General features: G+C 44.3%; 1 protein-coding gene and 1 long non-coding RNA gene across 2 annotated transcripts in view; both read left to right on the forward strand.

The window, feature by feature from the left end:
- The window catches only part of CFAP74 (cilia and flagella associated protein 74), a 34,426-nt gene extending 23,115 nt beyond the window's left edge, over nucleotides 1-11,311 (forward strand). The window contains exons 26-39 of the mRNA XM_087915017.1: nucleotides 698-974; nucleotides 1,774-1,908; nucleotides 2,791-2,930; nucleotides 3,062-3,196; nucleotides 3,580-3,689; nucleotides 4,354-4,409; nucleotides 5,065-5,184; nucleotides 6,104-6,259; nucleotides 7,380-7,506; nucleotides 8,494-8,648; nucleotides 9,144-9,279; nucleotides 9,771-9,898; nucleotides 10,135-10,269; nucleotides 11,186-11,311. Coding sequence (XP_087771143.1) covers nucleotides 698-974; nucleotides 1,774-1,908; nucleotides 2,791-2,930; nucleotides 3,062-3,196; nucleotides 3,580-3,689; nucleotides 4,354-4,409; nucleotides 5,065-5,184; nucleotides 6,104-6,259; nucleotides 7,380-7,506; nucleotides 8,494-8,648; nucleotides 9,144-9,279; nucleotides 9,771-9,898; nucleotides 10,135-10,269; nucleotides 11,186-11,296 — 1,921 coding nt within the window. The 3' untranslated portion in view covers nucleotides 11,297-11,311. The remainder of the gene's footprint in view (nucleotides 1-697; nucleotides 975-1,773; nucleotides 1,909-2,790; nucleotides 2,931-3,061; nucleotides 3,197-3,579; nucleotides 3,690-4,353; nucleotides 4,410-5,064; nucleotides 5,185-6,103; nucleotides 6,260-7,379; nucleotides 7,507-8,493; nucleotides 8,649-9,143; nucleotides 9,280-9,770; nucleotides 9,899-10,134; nucleotides 10,270-11,185) is intronic.
- Nucleotides 11,312-14,621: 3,310 nt separating this feature from the next.
- On the forward strand, nucleotides 14,622-19,329 carry LOC148124459 (uncharacterized). The gene is made up of 4 exons (XR_015739886.1): nucleotides 14,622-14,713; nucleotides 14,796-14,912; nucleotides 15,206-15,327; nucleotides 19,239-19,329. It is a non-coding gene; the product is annotated as an uncharacterized LOC148124459 (long non-coding RNA).
- Nucleotides 19,330-22,932: the final 3,603 nt, after the last annotated feature.

A 22,932-nucleotide genomic window follows, 5' to 3' on the forward strand; every position in this document is an offset into this window, starting at 1 on the left:
GATGCTGCTTTATTCAGGGAATAATATTTAAAATAATGATGAAAAACATTTGCCAGCGAGAGACGCCCAAGTCCTCTCTAAAGGAATACCGAAATTGCACCTTTTGCTAAACAAGGATATTTTCGGAATCTAGGTGGTTTGACTACAGCTCCCAAGCTTGGCTGGGAGTGTTGGGAACTCTAGCCCAACATGAACCAGAAAGCAATAAGACTAGGCTGGACATAAAAGCTGATCTCACATGACATCTGCAAAGTAATCTGTTTTCTAGATTTTTCTAAAAGGCGGAACCATAATCCACATCCAGAGGCTACGTTTGCTCATGCTAAAGCCAACTAAACAAATATTAAAAGCTAACCAAATGTAGCCTGCACATAATACCTGCCAGACAATTCCTTGACTTGTGTTAACAAGTTTTGTATGAGTCGATCCAACCTTTAGAACGCTGCGCTTATATATACTTTATTACCTTTTTCCTGGCCTAAATTTTTTAAAAGCAACTGGAGACCTCTTGTTTAACCACTTACCCTCAGAAGCAATAGCCTTTATTGTGCCATTACGGTTCTTCGAAACCACGAAGCGGTGGGGGATTTCGCTCTCCGTTTCGTTTGTTGGTTTGTTTGCCAACTCGGTCACGCCGCTCCTTCGAAAAGAACCCCGCGCTGACCCTGAAGCCTTTTGGTCCTGTTTCCCATTCCAGGGAGTTCAAGCTCTCCTGCAAGGCTGTTGGCGTCCATCCGCCCCTTGTCCTTTCCCACTCGTTCGTCCAGTTTCCGGCCACGGCTCTGGACGACGTCTCGGCCGCCACCCTCTTCATCATCAACCCCCACGAGAGAATCAGCCACTTCACTCACACCATGCCCCAGATCGGCGAGGGGGAAATCGCTCCAGTTGGACCCACGTCCTTCCAGTTCCTCGTGCCCGAAGATTCTCCCATCATTATCATTCCCTGCGTGGGGACTGTCCTGCCTGGGAAGGTAAACTCTGAGCATGTTTAAGTAAGGTATTACAACTAACCTGCCCCACCCCACCCCACCCCCGCCCTCCCAACCAGCTCCGTGGGCTCAGGGCCATGTCCAAAGGGACTTGGCCAGCAAGTCGGCCTAAAAATTAGCAGATACAGATTAACAGAGTTGGAAGGGACCTTGTAGGTCATCTAGTCCACCCCGCCGCCCAACACCATTTCTGACAGATGGCAGTCCATTCTTTTCTTGAAGGCCTCCAGGCATAAAACTCCCGCAACTTCCGAGGGCAACTTCTGTTCCATGGGTGGATTGTTCTCCCTGTCAGGAAATTGGAAGGGACCTTGGAGGTCCTCTAGTCCAACCCCTCCCTGCCCAAACAGGAGACCTTACATCATTTTTTACAAATGGCAGTCCAGTCTCTTCCTGAAAGCCTCCAGCGATGGAGGTCCCACAGCTTCCGAGGGCAACTTCTATTCCATTAAATACAGAATGATAGATTTGGAAGGGACCTTATAGGTCATCTAGTCCAACCCCTCCACCCGCCCAAGCCGGAGACCCTACACCATTTCTGACAGATGGGAATCCAGTCTCTTCTTCAAAGCTTCCAGTGATGAAGCTGCCACAACTTCCGAGGGCAACTTCTGTTCCATTGGTTGATTGTTCTCACGGTCAGAAAGTTTCTCCTTATTTCCAGGTTGAATCTCTTCTCCTTGTTCAGTTTCCATCCATTCTTCCTTGTCTGGCCTTCAAGGTGCTTTGGAAAATAGCTTGACCCCTTCCTCCTTCTCTTCTGTTGCCTTCTGGTGTCCAGAAATGCTTGCTTGACGTCTCCTTCCACCCAGCGCTGTCCGATCAGTTGATCAGGCAAGAGGCAGTCAACATAACCTGTCATAATGCCGAAATAAAAGCTCAGATGGAGAAAAAGGCCCGAGAATTGGAAATGCAGGTAAACAGAAGAGCAGTGCAGATCGCTTCCTGTTCATTCTTTCTGGCCAAGGGAATTGTATGACAGGGTCACAACTTGGAGAAGCAGGTGGCAAAGGTGCAAGCACACACACACACACATACTCACTCTCAGGTCTACGTGGTGGTGGGATATCAGGTGAGCTGGACTAGAGTGAGGAAGGGGAACTTCTGCAAAGATTAGAGAGCAGTAATTCATCACCAAAGTGTAATACTGCATTTAACACCCAGTAAAAGTAATAAAGTTGAGCGACATAATTAAGAGAGTCACAGAATGGCCACAACGGAGGGAAAGGGAGAAGAAGGAAAGGGAGAGGAAGGGAGGAGAGGGGAGGGAGGAGGGAAGGGAAGAGGAAGAAAGGAAAGGAAAGGAAAGGAGGAAGGGAAGGGAAAGAGGAAAGGAAAGGAAAGGAAAGGGAAAGGAAAGGAAAGGAAAGGAAAGGAAGAAAAGGGAAAGGAAAGGAAAGAGGAAAGAAAAGAAAAGGAAAAGGGAAGGGAAAGGAAGAAAGGAAGGAAAGGAAAGGAAGAAGGAAGGGAAGGGAAGGAAAGGAGGGAGGAAGGAAGGAAAGGAAGGAAAGAAGGAGAGTGGAAGAAAGGAAGGAAAAGAAAGGAGGGAAAGAGGGAGGGAAAGGAAGGGAGAAGAAGGGAAGGCAAGGAAGGAGAGCGGGAAGGAAGAGAGGGTGACGGAGGAGATGGGAACTTTTCTTAATCTACGCTGAAAAAAAACCTGGCGGCCTCAGTTTCTCAGTTCTATCTCCAGGAGCAAAGCAGATCTTCAGGGGACGATCTAGAGCCCTGTTTCGTTTGCTGCCATTCGCACAGCAGGGTTTGACTTTCCCACTCAGCTCTGTCTTTTTGGTGGCAGAGGAAGAAGGAGGAGGCGGCCATGTTGGGGTGGAAAGACGGGAAGAAGACGGGCAGCTTCCTCTTCCTGGCCGAGCCTTCGAAGGACAAGAGCCCCATCAAGCCCTTCGAGATGCCCAACCCAGAAGACATCTGCAGGGAGTGAGGAGGCCGACATTTCTAATTCCGCTTTCCTGGCCAAGCCTTCATAGTTGGAGTTGGGTCTGCTTATCGGTCTACCTTGGCCAACTATTGGTTGGTTTCTTTTTTGTCTCCTTCCCCGCCCCCTCTAGCTCCGAAGAGTACATTGCGGCCCATCTCAACCTCGTCCGCAGCTACACCAGCCATTTCGATAAGTACATCATACCCTGCCTCGTCGCGAGCGGAGACATCGACGAGAAGAGAGGGGTCGAGAACATGAATTTCAGGTGCGCCGGGTGGAGGAACTAGAGACCACCGCAGGCCGAGGGGCGCTTCACCACGGGGGGTGGAGGGCAGGTAGCGTGGGAGGGGTTGAGTTGGCCAGAGTCTACTGCTTTGGCTACGTCTCCCGCTGACCAAATTAGCACAGTGTTTGACTCGTCTTGCTTACATGGCTCTCGCGGCCCCCCTACGTGGCCGGCCGCCCCCCGTACGAGGCCGCAGAACCATGTTTTTAATTTTCTCTGAGATCAGAATCTCGTCTGAGCGTTTGCTTTTTGCATGCTGAACCAATGAGCCTCCTCGGGATCTTGGGTGGTTCGTGGGCCATTCTGCTTCCGGTGTCGGAAACTAGGGGGCGTTTGAGCTGCACTGTATTTTCTCTCTACAGCCCCTATAATACTTTGTACTTGGAGCTCCATTGCCCGTCGGTCGCCCCTGTCGTGGTGGTGACTTCAAACAACGGGAGGACTTTTTTCAACTTTGGGGACGTCGCCGTCGGTACGAAATCCTCTTTTCGAGTCCTCCTCCTCTTCCCCCGCCACTCACTCCTTGGCAGAATTTAATTCATAAACCTTGGCGCTTTCTGGCGGAGATCCGCACGTTTTTTCAATGGCCTTATAAACATCCTAGGAGCAACGAAGAGGATGAGGGGACTGGAGGATAAAACATACAAAGAAAGGTTGCTGGAACTGGGTACGTCTAGTCTGATGAAAAGAAGGACCAGGGGTGACAGGATAGCCGTGTTCCCATATCTCAGGGGCTGCCCCAAAGAAGTGGGAGTCAAGCTATTCTCCAAAGCACCTGAAGGCAGGACAAGAAGCAGTGGGTGGAAACTAATCAAGGAGACAAGCAACATTAGAATTAATAAGAAATTTCCTGACAGTGAAAGCAATTAATCAGTGATACAACTGGCCTCTAGAAGTACCAGTTCACGCGGCCAATAGCAAAAGAGTATTTGAGCTGTAGATCAATAGGATCTGGTGGGTTGCTGGTTTCCCCAAAACTGGTTCGGTGGTTTATTGGTTTTGATACGTGCACCGTTGAGAATTCTCCCTTTAGGTTTTATATTTTCGAGACCAATGTAAAAATGGCTCGATGTTGTCCTTCCTTTAAAATTGTCCTCAATCAGCTTTTTTTAAACCTGGGCTGTCTCATCACACAGGTCATAGAATCAAGAAAGTAGTGGAGATCCAGAATATATCCAAAGAACACTTGGTGGTATCCTTTTTATTGAACCAGTCCCCGATGTTCCACCGTATTTCCCAACTAGAGTGCTTTTCTCTCTCTCTCTTTTTTTTTAAAAAAAGGATAATTTGTTTAGTTATTTCTTTTTTTAACCAGAAAGCTCCTGTCTGTGATTTAGAAATAGTAACAGCGAGAAAAAAACAACAGTTACTCTTCAAAAATCACATCACACAAGGAAAGGAGGTGGGACGGGAGGAGGAAAAAAGAAAGAAAGATGCAAACTCAGTTTAATGAACCATTAACCATTTTTTAACAAAGCAAGCATAACCCAGAGGCAGTTTGTGAAAACACTTAAAGCAGCGGGGCAATTCAGATAAGGATTAGGGTAGAAATACAGGCATACCAGAACGTTCCCTTCCTGCCTCCCTTGCAGGATTAGCCCTGTAAAGTGGGAAAAGATTTCTTCCGACCACCAGTTCTCCCAACTGCTCGGAAAAAAAAAAATTAACATCCGGTCCGGGAGAACCGGTGTGAACCGGTAACAGCCCACCTCTGCCTAAAACCCCAGTTCTCGTGACCATCAACTTGGAAGAAAAGCATTTCAGAGGTTTCGTTTGTATATGTGGCCCAAGGTTAGGAATTGGCTGTTTTTCTTTCTCACGTGGATTCTTTAAGCCAGATTATTCAGCTGGGATATTCCCTTCTTGATCCCTTTGGACCATTTCTGCTGGCCAATCCCATTTGTTCACTCGGAGAAGGGGAGTCCCGGGAGCTAGTCCTTTCCTTCTGTCCGGATGAGAGCAAGTCGGTGAGTTTCATCGTTCCCATGTCACTCTTCTAACGTTTTGTAGAGCGGTGTGTCTCAACCTTCTCCACTTTAAGAGGCGTGGACTTCAATTCCCAGAATTCCCAAACCAGCTTTCCCCAACCGCAGTTTTAAGAGTGTGAACTTTAACTCCACACCTCTTAAAGTGGAGAAGGTTGAGACACACTGATCTGCACAGTTGTGATGACCTGGGGCATGGCACAAAGGCAATGCGGTCAAATAATAAGTAGGAGTCTCTTTATTAGCTTCAACTTTGCCCCCAATGTCCTGGTTACCTTCTAGTCTGAAGAAAAAAAGCTCCCAGGAACAGCCTTTGGCTGCCGTGATTCAAATCCAAAACATGGTTAACAAAATTGTAACTATAAGTCCAATCAAGGCAAGATGAAGTAATTAATCCGGCAGGGCAGGAGCAAGAATTCCAGACATGAAGGAACAGCAGTAAATCAACCCAGTTGGGAGGATGCTGGGGACGCAGATAACCAAAGTCAACACAAGATAAACTCACATTTGTTCCCAGCAGCCATCATTCTCAGCTTCTTCTCCCTTAAACTTTCTTCCCAGGTTTTTCTAATGAAGGGAATCAGGGCCCTTTCCTCCCCCATAAGCCATGCAATCCATGTTGCTCCCTTCTCCGTTCCTCCCTGCCTGCCCTAGGATGAAGAGGGGGTGGGCCTGGGTCTTCCTCTGAACTCCCTCTCCCTTGTTCTACCTCTCCCCTGCTCTGCCCAGCCGGACTTTGCCCTTCCCCAGTTTCCTCCACAGCCAACGGAGCCACCCTCCCATTCCGTCAGCTGTTCGTCTTCCTCTTCCTTGGATTCAGATTCCGACAGGGGCACGACAACAGTGTCCCACTGACCATTTCATCCACTCCCCGCTCTTCCCCTGAAATCTCTCTTCCCAGTATTTTGAAATCCTGGAGATACGAACTGAGAAAGCCACGCTGACTCTTACACTGACTGGCAGGGGAGTAATCACGTCCATTGCATGTTCGCTGGAAGAAGATGTGTTGAATATGGGATATGTGGTCGCCAAGGAAACCACCACATCGGTCTTCAAGGTACGGTCTCCTTCCCAAGGAAGTCAAGAACGTTATCCTATTATCCTATTCCCAAGCGAGGCAAATCATTGGGGGGAGTTTCTGTGATTGTATGCAAGCTGCAGGGAAATGCCGCCACTTGGTATTATTATTATTATTAGTAGTAGTAGTAGTATTAGTATTATTATTAGTATTATTATTAAAGATTTAGTCTTCAATTCGATACACAGTCGGGGACTGGCAAAAATGTAACAATTCAAGTCCAAACCAAAGACCCAAAAGTTGTTAAGGTAACATCTGAATATATAGGCAGTTCCAAGTAAGTTCTTTGCAAAGTCAGAATATTCAGGTCTGATATGTATCTAGGCAACCCTTTGGGTTATTATTATTATTATTATTATTATTATTATTATTATTTATTCAGATTTCTTCTAGCCACCCACTCTGATCCTACTTAAGCCGAGGTCAGGCTGTTTATTGTCATCTGCTGTGATCTAGCCATTTTCGATCGAATCGGTTAGTTAATCCTTTAGGGATTTCAAGCAAATCCTATCTAAAGTTTGCAGGGTCGTCTTTAAAATCAGGATGGGGGGGAAAATGAGAAGAAAAATTAACCTCCAGATTAATCTAGACGACAGGCCAAAATAATTCCTCTTGGCAGATTTTCAAGCATACTGATAGCCACAACACAACGGTGTTTGGTTCATCAAAGCAACCTACACCTTTATGAGTGATAAACTTTCAAAACTTTTTTTTTGCGGTGAGCAATTTCCCCAGATTAGAGTTGGGCCTATTTTTTTTGGAACAAAGGTTCTTTGAAATATTTAACATCTGAACCTTGGCAAGTTTAAGCCTTGTGGATTTCAACTCCCAGAATTCCCCAGATCTGAAGTCCACAAGTTCTTAAAAGTTGCTAAGGTTGAACATCCCTGATCTAAACCATATTACTGTTCTCATCAGTGACAGCTAGCAAAGATTTCTTGATCCTGTGTTCACAATTACTTTCCCACCGCTGTTTTCTTTCTGAATCCGCAAAAAGAAAATCCCACATTTTTGCCAAAGACAAACAGCATCTGTACTCTGCTGCTTAGGGGGAAAAAATGGCTTAATATTAATTTTAGGACGATGGGTTCTTTTGCAGATCGAGAACATTTCTCCTTTGGCCTTGAAATATTCTATCGTCTTGGATTCTCTTTCTCCAGACAGATACCAAGAGCTGCAGAAGTTTCCCCCATTCCTTAGCACACCAAGAGAAACACAGATAGTTGGTGAGGAAATGGGCCCCGTTTTGAGGGCTATTTTGTGTTAGATGTGGGTTGTGTTGCTTCATGGTTACAGTTCATATTTGAACAAATTCTCCAGAGGGATACATGTTCCAGTGATATGAATGGTCATGATAGGTTATCTTTATTATGGATCTTTTGGGGTGGCAGGACAAATTTAATGGGAAAAAATGCAATAATCTATCTATCTATCTATCTATCTATCTATCTATCTATCTATCTATCATCTATCTATCTATCTATCTATCATCTATCCATCCACCCATCTTTCTCCCCCCCCTCTTTCTCTCATTTCTCTATCAATCTCAATCTCAAGCTCTCTTTCTCTCTATCATCTGTCTGTCTGTCTGTCCATCCATCCATCTACTTAGCTACTTACCTATGTCTATATCTGCCTACCTGCCTGCTTATCTATCTATCTATCTATCTATCTATCTATCTAACTATATATCATCTATCTATCTATCTATCTATCTATCCATCCATCTATCCATCCATCCATCCACCTACCTACCTACCTATCTATCTACCTACCTACCTATCCACCCACCCACCTACCTACCTATGCAAATAGTGATCAAATATGTTTGGAACTCTGCAGCCATTGTAAATAAATCCCAGGTGCCAAGCACCTGAACTGTTGGTCACACAACTGTGGGGATGCTGTCATGGTCCTAACTGCAGGGACCAGTTGTAGGTCAAGTCAAGGACTACCTGTATGTACCTATACACCACTTAAATGAGAAGGAGACCGGGGCATTTATTAGAAGCTAAGAGTGGGATTGAAGTAACACACAGTGCAAACGAAGAATGACTAGGATTCTGAAGAGGGATGGGTTTAGTTTCCCGATTAGTTGGGTCCTAAATGTTCTTCCTGGTTAATATCCTGGTTTTTCTACTCGTTCTTGGATTTCAAGACCCGCTGTGGGAAGGACGCGGTCTCTTTCCTACTGGCCTTTTTACCTTTCCCAGGTACGCAAAACTACAGCGGCCTGAGTGTCTTCAGTATCTCCCCAATGCAAGGCATCATCGGGGTTGGGAAGTCTCAGGAATTCATGGTCACCTTCAGTCCCGATCACGAGAGCTTGTATTATTCCGACCGCATCCAGATCTTGCTTTTTGATAAGGTGAGCAGAGCAGCCTTCTGGTAACGAAGATGATGTGACATAACAAGGAAAAGTGATGAAGTGGGCCGAGAAAAAAGGTTCTCCTTAGGAACTCCAGGCATTCCAATTTCAAAGTGGCGACATTGGTTTTCCCTAGCTTGGTGTTTTCGCGTTAGGTTGGATGAAAACCCCCAGAATTTCCCCTTAGATGACCACCAAGTGACCCGGGGAGGGCTGAGGAATGAGATATATTTAGTTGGATTTTCAAGGATTTCTGGGCTGTTTTCAACCTCGGGAACTTTAAGATGTGTGGATTTTAACTCTCAGAATTCCTCCTCCAGTCCATGTTAGCTTAGGAAGTCTGGGAGTTGAAGTCCCCACGTCTTAAACTTGCCAAGTTTGAAGACCCTTGGTCTAAATCTTCTTTTCCTTGGAAGGAAAGGGGATGGGGATAATATAGGCAAGTGATGGAGGGGCATTTTAGAAACCTCGAGCTGTTTGAAAAACTCCTTGCAGGAAATTATCCGGGTGATACAACTAAAGGGAGCAGCAAGGAACCATATCATGTATGTGGAAGGCGGCGAGCCACTGGATGTACCCTTTGAATCACTGGCTGTGCTAACCCCCATAGGTGAAGAACCCTCCAAAGCAGGTGATACCAGCCTTAAAGAGGGATAAACTTGGTTCATCTTTGGCTTGGAAATGGCAGCGGGGAAATAAATGTAATTTCTTTAATATTTACCAATGCTTCCACAGGAACCCCGATTCGTGGTTGTTCAAAAGGCGCCTTTTCATTTTCAAAAGGCAACTGGGCTTCCTTCGTTTTTGCTTGAAGACATTTCGCTCCTCATCTAAAAGAAGCCTCTTCCATTCTGGTCGAATGGTGGAGAATGGAAGGAACCATCTGATCAGAACGGAAGACGCTTCTTGGATGAGAAGCGAAACAACTTCAAGAAAAAACAGAGTCCAGTTGCCTTTGGAAAACAAAACAAAACGAAAGCACCTTTGGGACAACCTTCACCTGGATGTCCGAGAATCTCCACAGACGTTGATTAGCGGTTGATTATTATTATTTTTTTTATCAAAACCTGTTGTTCCTCCTCCTCCCCCCATCACCGACGGACAAAAATTGCATCTCTGCAGAAGCTGAGAAAGCCATCAACTCCATCCTGGTCAGCTTGAAGTGCGTGCAAACGGAGACTCTGGTGATCCCAGCCGTGCGGGAGTTGAAAGTCGGAGCCATACGGACGGCTCAGTTTGCATCCAAGAAGGTGTGATGGTCTTCAGGGGAAGTGGGTGGGTGGGGGGGGGGGACATTTATCAAAGCTAATTGTGGAATTCCGAAGGCAACTTCTGTTCCATGAGTTGATGGTTCTCACGGTCAGAAAGTTTCTCCTTATTCCCAGGTTGTATCTCTCTCCTGGGTCAGTTCCCATCCGTTGTTCCTTGATGGAGGCTTTCTCCTGTTAACAACCCTTCCTTTCCCCCCCTTTTTTCCTTTTCGCAGAATGTCGAATTCACCTGGGAAAGCTTACAGGTTCTGCAGATGAAAGGATTCAGTGTGGACCCCGTCAAAGGAATGGTGGAACGTGGGCAGACCAAATCCATCATCGTTTCTTGGGTGCCCCCTGCTGGCTCAGATGTAGGTTGGCACGCTACAAAAGTCTTCCCTCGATTGAGGTTGTTGGCTGGCTTTCTCTCAATTCCCCCTTTAAATCAGTGGTTGCCAACCAGTGGACTGGGGACCACTGGTGGCCTGCAGGAAAATGTTGGTGGTCCGCAGAGAAATGTCACCCACCCCCCACAAAGCAATTAATCCAGGCTATGCGGGAACACAAGGCTGCGCTGCCCACCTGGCCCGCGAGAACACAAGGCTTGCATTGAGAACAACACCAGGTAGTGAGGGGAAGGGGGAAAGGGCGGAGGGGGGGAACTTGCCCCACTCATCCCACGCGCCTGGCCTGGGCACCGGGCTGCTTCTTTCCACTTCTTTCTTCTTCTGCTTTTGGCTGCACGCAAGGAAAGCAGCCAAAGTCTTTCTTTCTCTCCCCCAAACTCCGCCAGAAATGAGTCTTTGGGACCCTGCAAGGCATTCTGCTCCAAAGGGCTGCACCGGCAAAGACTCATTTCTGCTGGAATTTGGGGGAGAGAAAGAAAGACTTCTGCTGCTTTCCTTGTATGAAGCCAAAAGTCTTTCTCTCTCTCTCCACCTGAGAACGGAGCCAGAGACGGTATCCTGCAATGCCAAATAAAGAACGATCGATCGGTAGGAAAACAGGGCGGGGGATTTTCCTGTAGACATTTTTAGGGGATTTTTCCCAGGGTCTCTGGTCTGTGGGGATTTAAAATTGTGAGTTTGGTGGTCCCTGAGGTCCGAAAGGTTGGCGATCCCTGCTTTAAACTAAGTCTCGGCGCCCCGGGGATGGGACTCCGCTTGTCTGCATGGCTCGGTTTCCAGCATTTCACACAGCCCAGCGCCAGTTCACAGACCAGGGGGGTGGGGACTCCTGCTTTCAAGAGTCCCCCATATTCAGGGCCTCCTCTGTCTTGTCCCACAGCCCAATCAGCCTATCACCGGATCAGCCACGCTGGTTGTGAAAGGTGACGTGAAGGAAGTTTACGGCGTCTACTTCATGGGCCGGATCGTGACCAAAGAAACTCCAAACTGAAAAAATAAAATAAAATCTTCCCGGGGAGGAGGAAGCTTGAACGGAGGCTGTGCATCTTGAGTACATTCTGAAAAGGCCACCTGGAACATGGGAGGTTTTGACCCAAAATAGAATTCCGATTTTATATCTCTAGAATGCTTTGAGGCCAAACAGTATCTGTTCCCGCCCCCCCTTTCTTCTTCTTCTTCTTCTTCTTCTTCTTCTTCTTCTTCTTCTTCTTCTTCTTCTTCTTCTTCTTCTTCTTCTTCTTCTTCTTCTTCTTCCTCCTCCTCCTCCTCCTCCTCCTCCTCCTCCTCCTCCTCCTCCTCCTCCTCCTCCTCCTTCTTCTTCTTCTGAGAAGGCTTCAAGCTGGATTGGAGACATTGCTTTTCCGTTCATTTCCGTTTCTGTTTGTTGACGAATAAAATTGGCCTTCCTGGCAATGCTTGAATTTGTTACCTTTTGGGATGAGAATGGGCTGAAACGAGAAGAAATGCCATCTAACAACTTGCTTCTGTTTGTGTGTGTTCGTTATGTATGTATGTATGTATGTATGTATGTATGTATGTATTATTTTCTTTTAATCCCTTGCGGGGTGGAGTCTGGGCAACTGAATGGAGCTGGCGGAGCGTTTTACTGGCCGGATGCCCCTCCTGTTGCCAGAGCAGAGTTTTTTTCCCCCAGCAGATATATTCTCATTGTGCCCAGAGAGAGAAATATCTCCCTTCTACCTAGGATAGAACTCACAGCCTCCTGATTGTGAGGCAAGAGCTCCACCTCTAGGCCACCGTACCACTCCGTGTGTGTGTGTGTGTGTGTGGGTGTGGGTGTGGGTGTGTGTAGGTGGCTGGGGATTTCTGAGAGTTGTGGTCCACCCATCTTAAAAGTTGAGAAACTCTGCCATAAACCATGCGTTTTCAAACCATGTTGGCTGGTTTTGGGCAGGAGGCAGAGTCACCCAGGGACCAACCACGTTCTCCAGCAGAAACAACCTTGTGTGTGTTTTTATGACAAGGGTTCTCCTCCCCCACACCCCCCCGGCAAGTTGTTCCAGTCCTTTTGCAGGCAGTTATCCATCTCCACCGAGATACTTAATGATTGTTTAACTTTGCTGGCTGGTCTGGTCGGACATTTCCTTCCAGAGACTGGACCAATGAAATTAACTCCCAGGGAATAATTGCAGACTTTGGATGAGGCTATAAAAGACCATAATTACATAACTGGAACAGCCTCTACCGTCAGGGACATGGCCTCGGCATACAAATCACTCCAGCCAGCCGTTATGACAATTCATGTGCAAAATGCCATTTTTTTTTTAAATGCAAAGATTTGCAGACTTTCTTGCTCATAACCAGCCCAGCCAACTCCTTGGCTCAGATATGTGGACATCCTTTAGATATTTTCAGACTTGGATAAGTTCTTACGTCACTGGCATCCACCACGGCTGGCATAAAAAGCTCGTATGGGTTACATAAAACCCGATAAATTGTTGTTAGGTCACATTAAAGCAAACAATCATCGTGTGGAAATCCACCCAGCAGTGTCTCAAATGTTCTCTTCTCCTGCAAAAAGAGGTTTCTGTTTTTCTTTCTTTTTTTCTGGAGATGCTTGGGAAGGTTTTTCATCTTTCTCTTCGTAGTGTCTTTCAGCCTCCTTCATCCTTGCCTGGTAGCCAAGACTTACTGGTGCTTGCAATTCCTGATCCGAAAAAGCTCCCACAACGATTGGAAACCTTCCCTTGGGTTTTGAGCAGCGAAGCACGTAGGCCACAGGCCCCTAGAGAGGATGTGGTGCCATGAAGGAGGGGCCGTTTGAAGCTACAGGTATACACACCTGGTTTGGTTGGTTTACTCCTACAAAACTGTTAATGCATGAAAATTCTTCCCTTTGTTGGAAAGAAACTTCTGAGGGGGATTCTCCTTCGTCAGATCAAAGGAGAACTTGTAAGAATTGGGTGAGAGGGAAGAGACAAATTCCTTCCCTCCCTCCCTCCCTTCCTTTCTTCCTCCTTTTCTCCCTCCCTCCCTCCCTCCTTTTCTCCCTCCCTCCCTTTTCTCCCTTCCTTCCTTTCTTCCTTCCTTCCTCCTTTTCTCCCTCCCTCCCTCCCTCCCCGGGACAGGCAAAGGTAGAGAAACCTTTGCAGGAAGCAAAGTCGTTCACTCTGTTGGGATTCAACCTTGAAGCTCTGTGTGGACTTTGTACTTCGGTTGGGTTTTTTCTTTTTCTTTCCCCAGTTAATTTGGCACTTTAGTTGTTTGGCAGCAATTATGGGCTGGGAATGAACATAATTCCCAGCGTTGCAATAAGACAAGAGTTGTTTTAACTAAGCGTGTGCTTAATTACGGTCCCGGGAAGCCTTGGTCAGAACACAGACATAAGGTCGTAAGTCGAGGACTACCTGCGACAGGGTCCTTCTGCATTCAAGCTAATGTAAGTGAGTTCCTTAGAGTCATCCAGGCATGGCCTGCCTCTCCCTCAACCTGGAGAATCTTACCTGGGCAAAAGAAAATTAGCCCGGGAGTCTTTTAGGCTTGGAGATCTGTGGAAGGTGATAACACAAAAATGGCTTAAATTCCATTTCCATTCAAGAACTCCCTGATCAAGATCATTTCCCCAAATACAACAGGGGCCTCACGTACAGTTCTTGAAAAAGGCATACCTCTCACCTTTTTCCCCCTAAGGGGCCATTTGATCACCTAACACGTTTCCAAACAAGGCTGCATTTCCCCGCCCTGCCCCCTTTCTTTCTTCTTTCAACACCGCCAACCTCAGGGCCACACCTGGCTATTTTATAGATGGGGGAAACTACAACGGGGTCAATCTCTTCTCCAAGGCACCTGAGGCCAACAACAAGAAGCAACGGAGGGAAAACTAATCAGAGAGAGAGAAAAACAACCTGAAAAGAGGGAGAAATTTTCTGGCAGCGAGAACAATCGAATAACAGTAGCCTTTAGACTTATCTACCGCTTCACGGGGCTTTTACGGCCCTCTCTAAGCGGTTTGCAGAGTCAGCCTATTGCCCCCTAACAATCTGGGTCCTCATTTGACGCACCTCGGAAGGACGGAAGGCGGAGTCAACCTTGAGCCTGGTGGGATTCGAACTGCCAAATTGCCGGCAGCCGGCAGTCGGCAGAAGGAGCCCTGCAGTACTGCAGTCTCACCACTGCACCACCACGGCTCATAAGATTTAATTATGATTAATTGAAGTTGTGGGTGCTTTGATACTGCAGGTTTTTAAGACGAGACTGGACAGTCATTTGTCTGAAGTGGTATAAAGATTGGATTAGACGGCCTCTAAAGTTCTCTTCCAACTTGGTTATTCTGGAGTTTCATTTATTTTATTTATCAGGTTTCTGTCGTGCCCATCACATCCAGAGGCGACGGAACGTGGATGTAAAACAAACTGCATTAATCAGAGTTAAAATTAAACAATCACATGTAAGTTAACACAGCTGTCCCTTGTCTCGTTCTCATTTTCCTCGACTCGTGATATTAATACTTCCAATTTCTCAACAACGAGGAGCGAATGAAACAGGAGAGGAATAATCCAGTTCAGTCGTCTGCCAAAGATATCTGATCCCGCTTTGCCTCGTGGCTACCCGGGAGGATCTTGATTGTCAACTGAAAACAAAACACGGTGAGATAAATAGCTTTGGTATAAATTGTCAAGTTTCTTGTGTCGCAACAAACTTCCTTCACAGGTACCCACTTGCCTAAAACTGCCATTTGTCAGGAATGGTGTAGGGTCTCCCGCTTGGGCTGGGGAGGGGGTTGGACTAGATGACCTACAAGGTCCCTTCCAACTCTGATTATCTGTTATCTGTTATGTCTCAGGCTCTGCTCCTTTCTGTAATCCTGGCTTTCGCCTTTGGTTGATAGTTGAACTGGTTAAAAGTAACTTCTTTTTTTTCCCCCTTTTCTTTTGACTAGAACTCTGCATTGTGGGGATTTTAAAAAAAGAGTGGGGGAAGTTGATCCAGAGAATGAATGGCACAAGCAGCCGGCAATCAAGACTATGAAAAGGACATTTCCTGCAATTTCTTATGAAACGGGTAAGGAATTTTTCTGTGGGATCCTTGGGGCTTTTTGACTTGTCTGGTTTTCTTGCAGGCGTTTCATTACCAAACTAGATAACATCGTCAGACTCAACAGCGATCAGAATTGGTTATTTGTAAGCATTATCCCTGCTACACCCTTCAGTTGGGAAATGTCTCTTGTTCCAAATGGTTAATGCCTTTGTTAATTCAGTAAGCTGATGACTGAGACGAAGACACATCCCTTCCTTTGCCACTTATCGCCTGCTTGAATGCTCTTTGGCACCCGCAATTTTGTTTGACATTTCCCAGAAACGCATGTTTCATGAGGGCTAGAAACATGTTCTTATTTTTTCTAAGTGAAGGCGAGAGGAACGCTGAAAGAAATGAAAGCGTTTCCCTTTCCTCTCGGAAAATCAGATAAAACCATAAATGTGAAGAAAAAAAATTATGATAAGTGTACTAACTATGTTTAATGAATTTAGGAATATAGTTGAAACGAACTATAAGGATTGTTGTAAAAAGATTTAACATCAGTTTCTATGATTAATTGAATAGATTAATTTAATTGAAATTATTAATGATTTGATGTAACTGAAGGGGAAAGTGCCATGCAGAATCCGGCCTAAAATGCATATGTGTTATGTAGTTGTGAGATCATTGTTATTAATTTTTTAGGTGATAATTAAAAAGTCAATTATTATTGGGAATTAAAGAGGAGTTAATTGAATGACGTGTAAGGTAAAGGGGTCGTTCACTCAAATTGGTAATTGTGGGGAATTTTTTTTTGAATAGTTTGAATTGGGATGGAATTTTTGAAATGATGAAATAAGAATATGTGATGAAATTGGTAACCTGACAGATAAAAGCATATAGTATAATGAATATGAAGATATGAGAATTATTTAAAGTAAAAAGAAAGAGGTTAAGAAATGAATAGGAAATATATAAAATAAGTCTGAGAGAAGTATTTGAGAAAATTTATAGAAAATGTATGATGTAATGATAGAATATGAAATCAAATGTGAAAGATGGATAGGTAACCAAGGTCATGTTTGTATGGAAATGTGAAAACCTGGAATCATGCTGTTCACTAAAAAAAAAATGTTTTTGAAATGTGAAAAAATAAAAAATAAAATTACAAAAAAGAAAGAAAGAAAATAGGATAAAATCCAGGTTTAAAGGATAGAAAGAGCTATTTTCCACAGAATTGAGATAAAACTTGTGGGAACTTATGCCTGGAGCAGTCTGAGATATAGGAGTTAGTGGAATTTCTATTAGCTAACAAAAATTCAGGTCACCTCCAGTTTCGCAAGCGAAGGTATAAATAGTCAACACCTTGTACCCGTATGGATAGATGTGAATCAGCTCTCTTTAATGACATAATCTAAATAATGTTTACCTACAGCCATGAGTTGCTTTTTCTCCTGTTGTAGTTTCTGTTGATCAAACAACTTACTTATTAAAAGATATATATGTACATATCACCATGACTTTTAATCAGCATTTCCTCTGGCATTGCAGAGTTTCACATTTTGGAAACACAAATAAATGATTCGTGCTTAAACCACTGTTTAGTCAAAAGACCCCTTTTTAAAAAAAGAAAAAAGCTCATAAGATCTTAAAGCAGATGCCACATTTCAAAATAATTCCTGTTGAATTCAGGGACTTTTTATGTCACCTCTGAGCAGTGGGTGGGATTCAAAATTTTTTACTACCGGTTCTGTGGATGTGGCTTAGTGGGTGTGGTGTGGCTTGGTGGGCGTGGCAGGGGTAGGTTACTGCAAAATCCCCATTCCCTCCCCACCGCACTAACCTGCTTTCCAGCTCTGTTCTCCTGTGCAGGGCAACCAAAGAAGAACCAGCCAATCAGCTGGCACTTGTGAGGCGGAGAATAGAGGGGGGCGGGGCCAGTCAGAGGCGGTATTTGCCAGTTCTCCAAACTATTCAAAATTTCCACTCCCAGTTCTCCAGAACTGGTCAGAACCGGCTGAATATCCCCACTGCCTCTGAGCCTTGGATGAGAGCAACCAGATTCTGGGCATGTGCAGAGAATTGTTCTAGAATCTCTCGATCGATGCAGGCCGTGGTTTGAGGAATAATTTTTCCCTAGAAAAATTCTACCTAAAGTCAACAGAACTTCAAAAGTTGCTTTTCACGTGTGATTTACCTAGTGCCTGACAGGGGTACCTTCGGTTACAGCAGGCTCTAAAACTGAAATTTCCAAAAATGGGGGAAAAAAAAAGGGAAATATTCTAAAGGGCTGCATTAAAACAAAACAAAACTGACCATCTTGCAACCGTGGCGAGAATAAAAGAGGCCATGTCCTCCCGATCTTATTTATTTTATATATATATATCTTTATATATATATATTGCATACTCTTGGCTTTTGTGCTGCTCCTAGCAACAGCTCATTATAGTCTTCTCTCGTGTGTACCTTTTCATAAGCTATTAACTTTGGCACCGCTCTGTAAAAGGAGCAAAAGTCCCTTTGCCTATATCTCATGATCTTGCAGTAACCTCTCTGGAAGAAACTTGCTGCCTGATAAATCAAGATTAGAAGCTGAACCTGTTTGTGGTTAGCCTTGTACTAAGCCAACATAGACCCCCCCTCCTCTATATAGGAGCTTAAAGCAACAGCCAGAGTAAAACTGGGCCGGCAAAGGGATAGAATTGGGATGCTTCGATCAGACATTTTAAACAGAAATGCGAAGAGGTTATAATTTTATTTCTTCATTAATTTGCGTCGGCGCTATAGGGCATTGCATCCCAGAACAACTAGACACAAGGACAGTTTTTCTCCCTCATGCCATCACTCTGCTAAACAAACTAACGCCCACAACACGGTGAGGCTCTCTAATAAAGTATTACTATTCTTCTTCCCATCTTACCTATTACCCATTACGGCTTATGTTGTTTATTTAGTCTCCCAGTATGATTTATGTTGATTGCTTATTTAGTATCCTATGACAATCACTAAGTGGTGTATCTTATGATTAAGGATGAATGTGTTTTTATGCTGACTGTGATCACAATATATCACGTATTGCTTGTATGTACACAGAGAGCTTCTACCCTGGAGACAAATTCCTTGTGTGTCCAATCACATTTGGCCAATAAAGAATTCTATATTCTATTCTATTCTATTCTATTCTATTCTATTCTATTCTATTCTATTCTATTCTATTCTATTCTGTATTCTATTTTATTCTGCATTTTATTCTATTCTGCATTCTATTCTGTTCTGTTCTGTTCTACATTTTATTCTATTCTATTCATTTTATTCTATTCTATTTTCCATTTTATTTTATCCTATCCTATTCTCTGTTTTATTCTATTCTCTATTCTATTTCTATTCTATACTGCCTTTATCAGTTTTACAAATAACTGAAAGCGACAAACATGTCCAACCCAACTTCCTTCTCTTACTTCCCCTACAACAACAACCCTGTGAGATGGGCTGGGCTGAAAGAGAAGTGGGGGGGACTGGCCCAAAGTCACTCAGCCTAAGGTGGGACTTGAACTCATGATCTCCCACTTTCTAACCCAGTTTCTTCATCACTAAAACCAAACCGGTTCTTTTTGCAGAACTGGGCTTATGCAGAATTTTACTGAAGCCTTGCAGAATTTGACTTACATTTTTTTTCCAGCTCTGCAGAATTTGGGTTTCAGGTTTGAATTGGAAGTAGGACCAAGCTTAGCTGTCCCCCTGCCTCCAAAATGTCAGGCACAGGTATAGAGATACCTACATTAAAAATACGAGAAGAAGGAATATTAATGTATATTTGCTTCTTACTTACAAAGTAATAAAGGTGGGATAAAAATAAATAAATTAAGGCAGAGAGCTTGGAATGACATCAGCACACATTTTCCCCACGTTTAACAGGGCCTTCTTACATATTTTACATTTCTTTTTCTTTGTTTAAGATCCTGAAGGTGGAGATAACGCAAAGAGGAACGCCAGTCGTCTCTCTTTCGACCTACAATGTGATCGATGGAAAAGCTTCACTTTTATGCCATTCCCTGCTGGAGATCCTTTGTCCCTTGATTAAGCTGCTTAAAGCTGCCAGCAGCCTTACTGGGTAGGTCGATGTTTTAATGGGATCCCCTTTGAAAAATCCCCACAAATTTGAAAACAGGCGAATCCCAGTTCCTGTTCATCCACCAAAGGATGAACGTCATTCTGCTCAGATCTGGCACGTGCCTGCCAGCCAGGCCTCGGTTTCCCCATTTTTTTTTCCTTTTGAAAGACTCCTGAGCAGCCAAACAGGTTCTGGGAAATAATTTGAAACCTAGGAAAACAATTTATTACCGTGTACTTTTCCATTGCGTTTTGAGTGAGCTCCTACCCTCCCATTCTCTTGAAAAGCGCAACCAGCTATAAAATCCACAGTTCTGGGGCTGAAAGTCTAAAATAACAGCCACATACTTTCTGGAATACACAAGCACTGGGCCCCCCCCTTTTTTTTTTCTTTTTCTTTTCCTTTTCAAAAAGAGAGCCAGAAATAAAACGTGTCGTTTTAGGGGAAAATGAAAGAACAGTTCTCAAAGGACTGACATGCTTTTAAAAAACGGGTTGGCCTGTCTGAAGCTTAGTGCGTTGCATGAAAGAACATAGATATGTCTAACCCAAGGGTCTTCAAACTTGGCAAGTTTAAAGACTTGTAGACTTCAACTCCCAGAATCCCTGAGCTAACATGACTGGAGGAGGAACTCTGGGAGTTGAAGCCCACAAGTCTTAAAGCTGTCAAGTTTGAAGACCCCTGCTCTATGACCTACCACCTATATATCTATCATGTCTCTCTCTCTCCGTACCTACCTAGCTATTTACCTATCAATCTATCATCTATCAATCAATCAATCAATCTATGTATCTATCAATCTATCTATCATCTATCACAAGGGTCTTCAAACTTGGCAAGTTTAAGACTTGTGGATTTCAACTCCCAGAATCCCTGAGCTCACATGACTGGAGGAGGAACTCTGGGAGTTGAAGCCCACAAGTCTTAAAGCTGTCATGTTTGAAGACTCCTGGTCTACCCTATCAAAGAGAAGGATCACAGCTAACCCTGGCAGATTTCTAAAAAGTTAAGCAAGTGCTAGGCTTGGTTGGGAGATCACCAGAAGACCCCAGGGCAGTGGATTAGACTGGGAAAAAAAATCAGAAAAAATAATTTAAAGGAGGACATGAAACCTACTTCCACGTTACCACCAAGGAGTCTGTAAATTCTGTAACGCTTGACTCGAGAAAGACTTTATAACCTTCCGGTGACAGCTTCTAGCCAACCGTGGTTGAACTCAAAAAGCTAATCAAGATTGAACTTGATACTCTAGGCCAGAGGCGGAAAGCCACCGAAATCTGAAGGCGGTAGGATCCTAAATATAGTACAAGGTTCAGGAACAGAAATGAGGCAGTTTGGGGGCTTGTCCCATGCTTTCCAATGGCGATAATTACCTCCATTTCTGGGCACTGCAGTTTCACCACACTGGGCTGTAGCCCTCCCTCTGCCAGTGCTAGAGCCAGCAGCTTTGGCACAGTCGAAGAAAAAAAAAAGGTAAAGAAGAGGAAAAGGAAAGATAAGGAAGAGAAAAAGGAAAGATAAGGAAGAGGAAAGGAAAGGAAGGAGAGGAAAGGAAGGAGAGAGAGAAGAGAAAGAAGGAGAAGAGGAAAGAGGAAAGGAAGGAGAGAGAGAGAGGAAAGGAAGGAGAGAAGAAGAGGAAAGGAAGGAGAGAGAGAGGAAAGGAAGGAGAGAGAGAGGAGGAAAGGAAGGAGAGAGAAAAAGAAAGGAAGAAGAGAGAGAGAAGAGGAAAGGAAGGAGAGAGAAGAAGAAAGGGAGGAGGGAGAAAAGAGGAAAGGAAGGAGAGAGAAGGAGAGAGAGAGAGAGAGAAGAGAGAGAAGGAAAGGAAAGGAAGAGAAGAGAGAGAGAGAAGAGGAAAGGAAGGAGGAGAGAAGAGGAAGGAGAGAGAAAGAGGAAAAGAGGAAGGAAGAGAGAAGAGGAAAGGAAGGAGGAGAGAAAGAAGAGAAAAAGAAAGGAAGAAGAGAGAGAGAAGAGGAATGGACAATCGGGGGGGGTGCTGGAAAAGTGGGCTCACCCATCCAGATTGTGACTAAACCATGCATCCAACCAGAAAGAAACTAACCATTGTGGCTTAGCATTACCCTCAACCCTGGCCATGATGGTTAGCCCTTAAGAGAAACGCAGAATGGCCGAGTTGGAAGGAATCTTGTTCAGGCAGGAAACTCTACTTATCATTTCTTCCCTCTACCCTGCATGTTGGCCAAAGTTACATTCAAAGATGGGTCAATACAGAGAAGGGGGTGTGTGGAAACCCACCCCCCAGTTGAATCTAATCCATGTTGTGAAATTGGGGTGGATTTCTTCCCCCCCCCCTCCCCAATTAAGTTTCCCCTTGAGCCTCGCCAAGCCGCTATGTCCGGGTCTCGGATTTAAATTTTTTTTTTTAAAAAAAGGAACCAGCATTCTTGTTTTCTCTCTGGCTCTAATCCCAGCTCTTCAGCTGCCATTTCCTTTCCATCAAAGGGCCGCCTTAGGGAAGATTTTCCAGCTTGTAAATCGGTGGCCTTCTCACCCCCAGAGCTTTCTCTGATCCAGGGAGAGAATTGCTTATTATTATTTTCTGTGTGTTTTTAAAGCCCCATAGAGGGACAGGGGCAGCCGCCTTATCAGCGCAGAGGGCTTCGCTTCGGCCTTCCAATGGTACAATTAGAGGCTCCCTTAATGGACCTCCAATTTCACTGAATTAACTCTGACGGACTGGGAACGTTTCTCTTTTCAATGACGCAGAGAGCCAGAGGTGGGTATTCAGAAGGTTCTGACCGCTTCTGGAGAACCGGGAGCGGAAAATTTGAGTCGTTCAGAGAACCAGCCAACCCCGCCTCTGACTGGGCCCGCCAACCCCATCTCTTCTCTGCCTCCCATTGAGTCCCAGCTGATCGGCTGGGTCTTCTTTGGTTGCCCTTAGTTGAGACTTTCAAGAAGAGATTGGACTGCCATTTGTCAGAAGATAGATAGATAAATAGATAGGTGGGTAGGTAGGTAGGTAGATAGATAGATAGATAGATAGATAGATAGATAGATGGATAGATAGATAAAGATAGATAGATGTATAGATAGATAGATAGATAGAACGATAGATAGAACGATAGATAGACAGAGATAGATAGAGATAGATAGAGATAAATATATAGATATATAGATATATATATAGATAGAGAGAGAGAGAGAGAGAGAGAGATAGGTAGGTAGATGATAGATAAGATGATAGATAGATTGATAGATAGAGAGATAGATATAGATAGACAGATAGATATAGATAGATAGATAGATAGATAGATAGATAGATAGATAGATAGATATAGATATAGGTAGGTAGGTAGGTAGGTAGATGATAGATAAGATGATAGATAGATAGATAGATAGATAGATAGATAGATAGATAGATAGATAGAGATAACCGATAGATAGATAGATAGATAGATAGATAGATAGATAGATAGATAGATATAGAGATAGATAGAGATAACAGATATATATATATATATATAGAGAGAGAGAGAGATAGGTAGGTAGGTAGATGATAGATAAGATGATAAATAGAT

Source organism: Pseudonaja textilis, chromosome 18 (assembly GCF_049901715.1).
Source record: "Pseudonaja textilis isolate UNSWEBS1 chromosome 18, rPseTex1.2, whole genome shotgun sequence".
Classification (NCBI taxonomy): domain Eukaryota; kingdom Metazoa; phylum Chordata; class Lepidosauria; order Squamata; family Elapidae; genus Pseudonaja; species Pseudonaja textilis.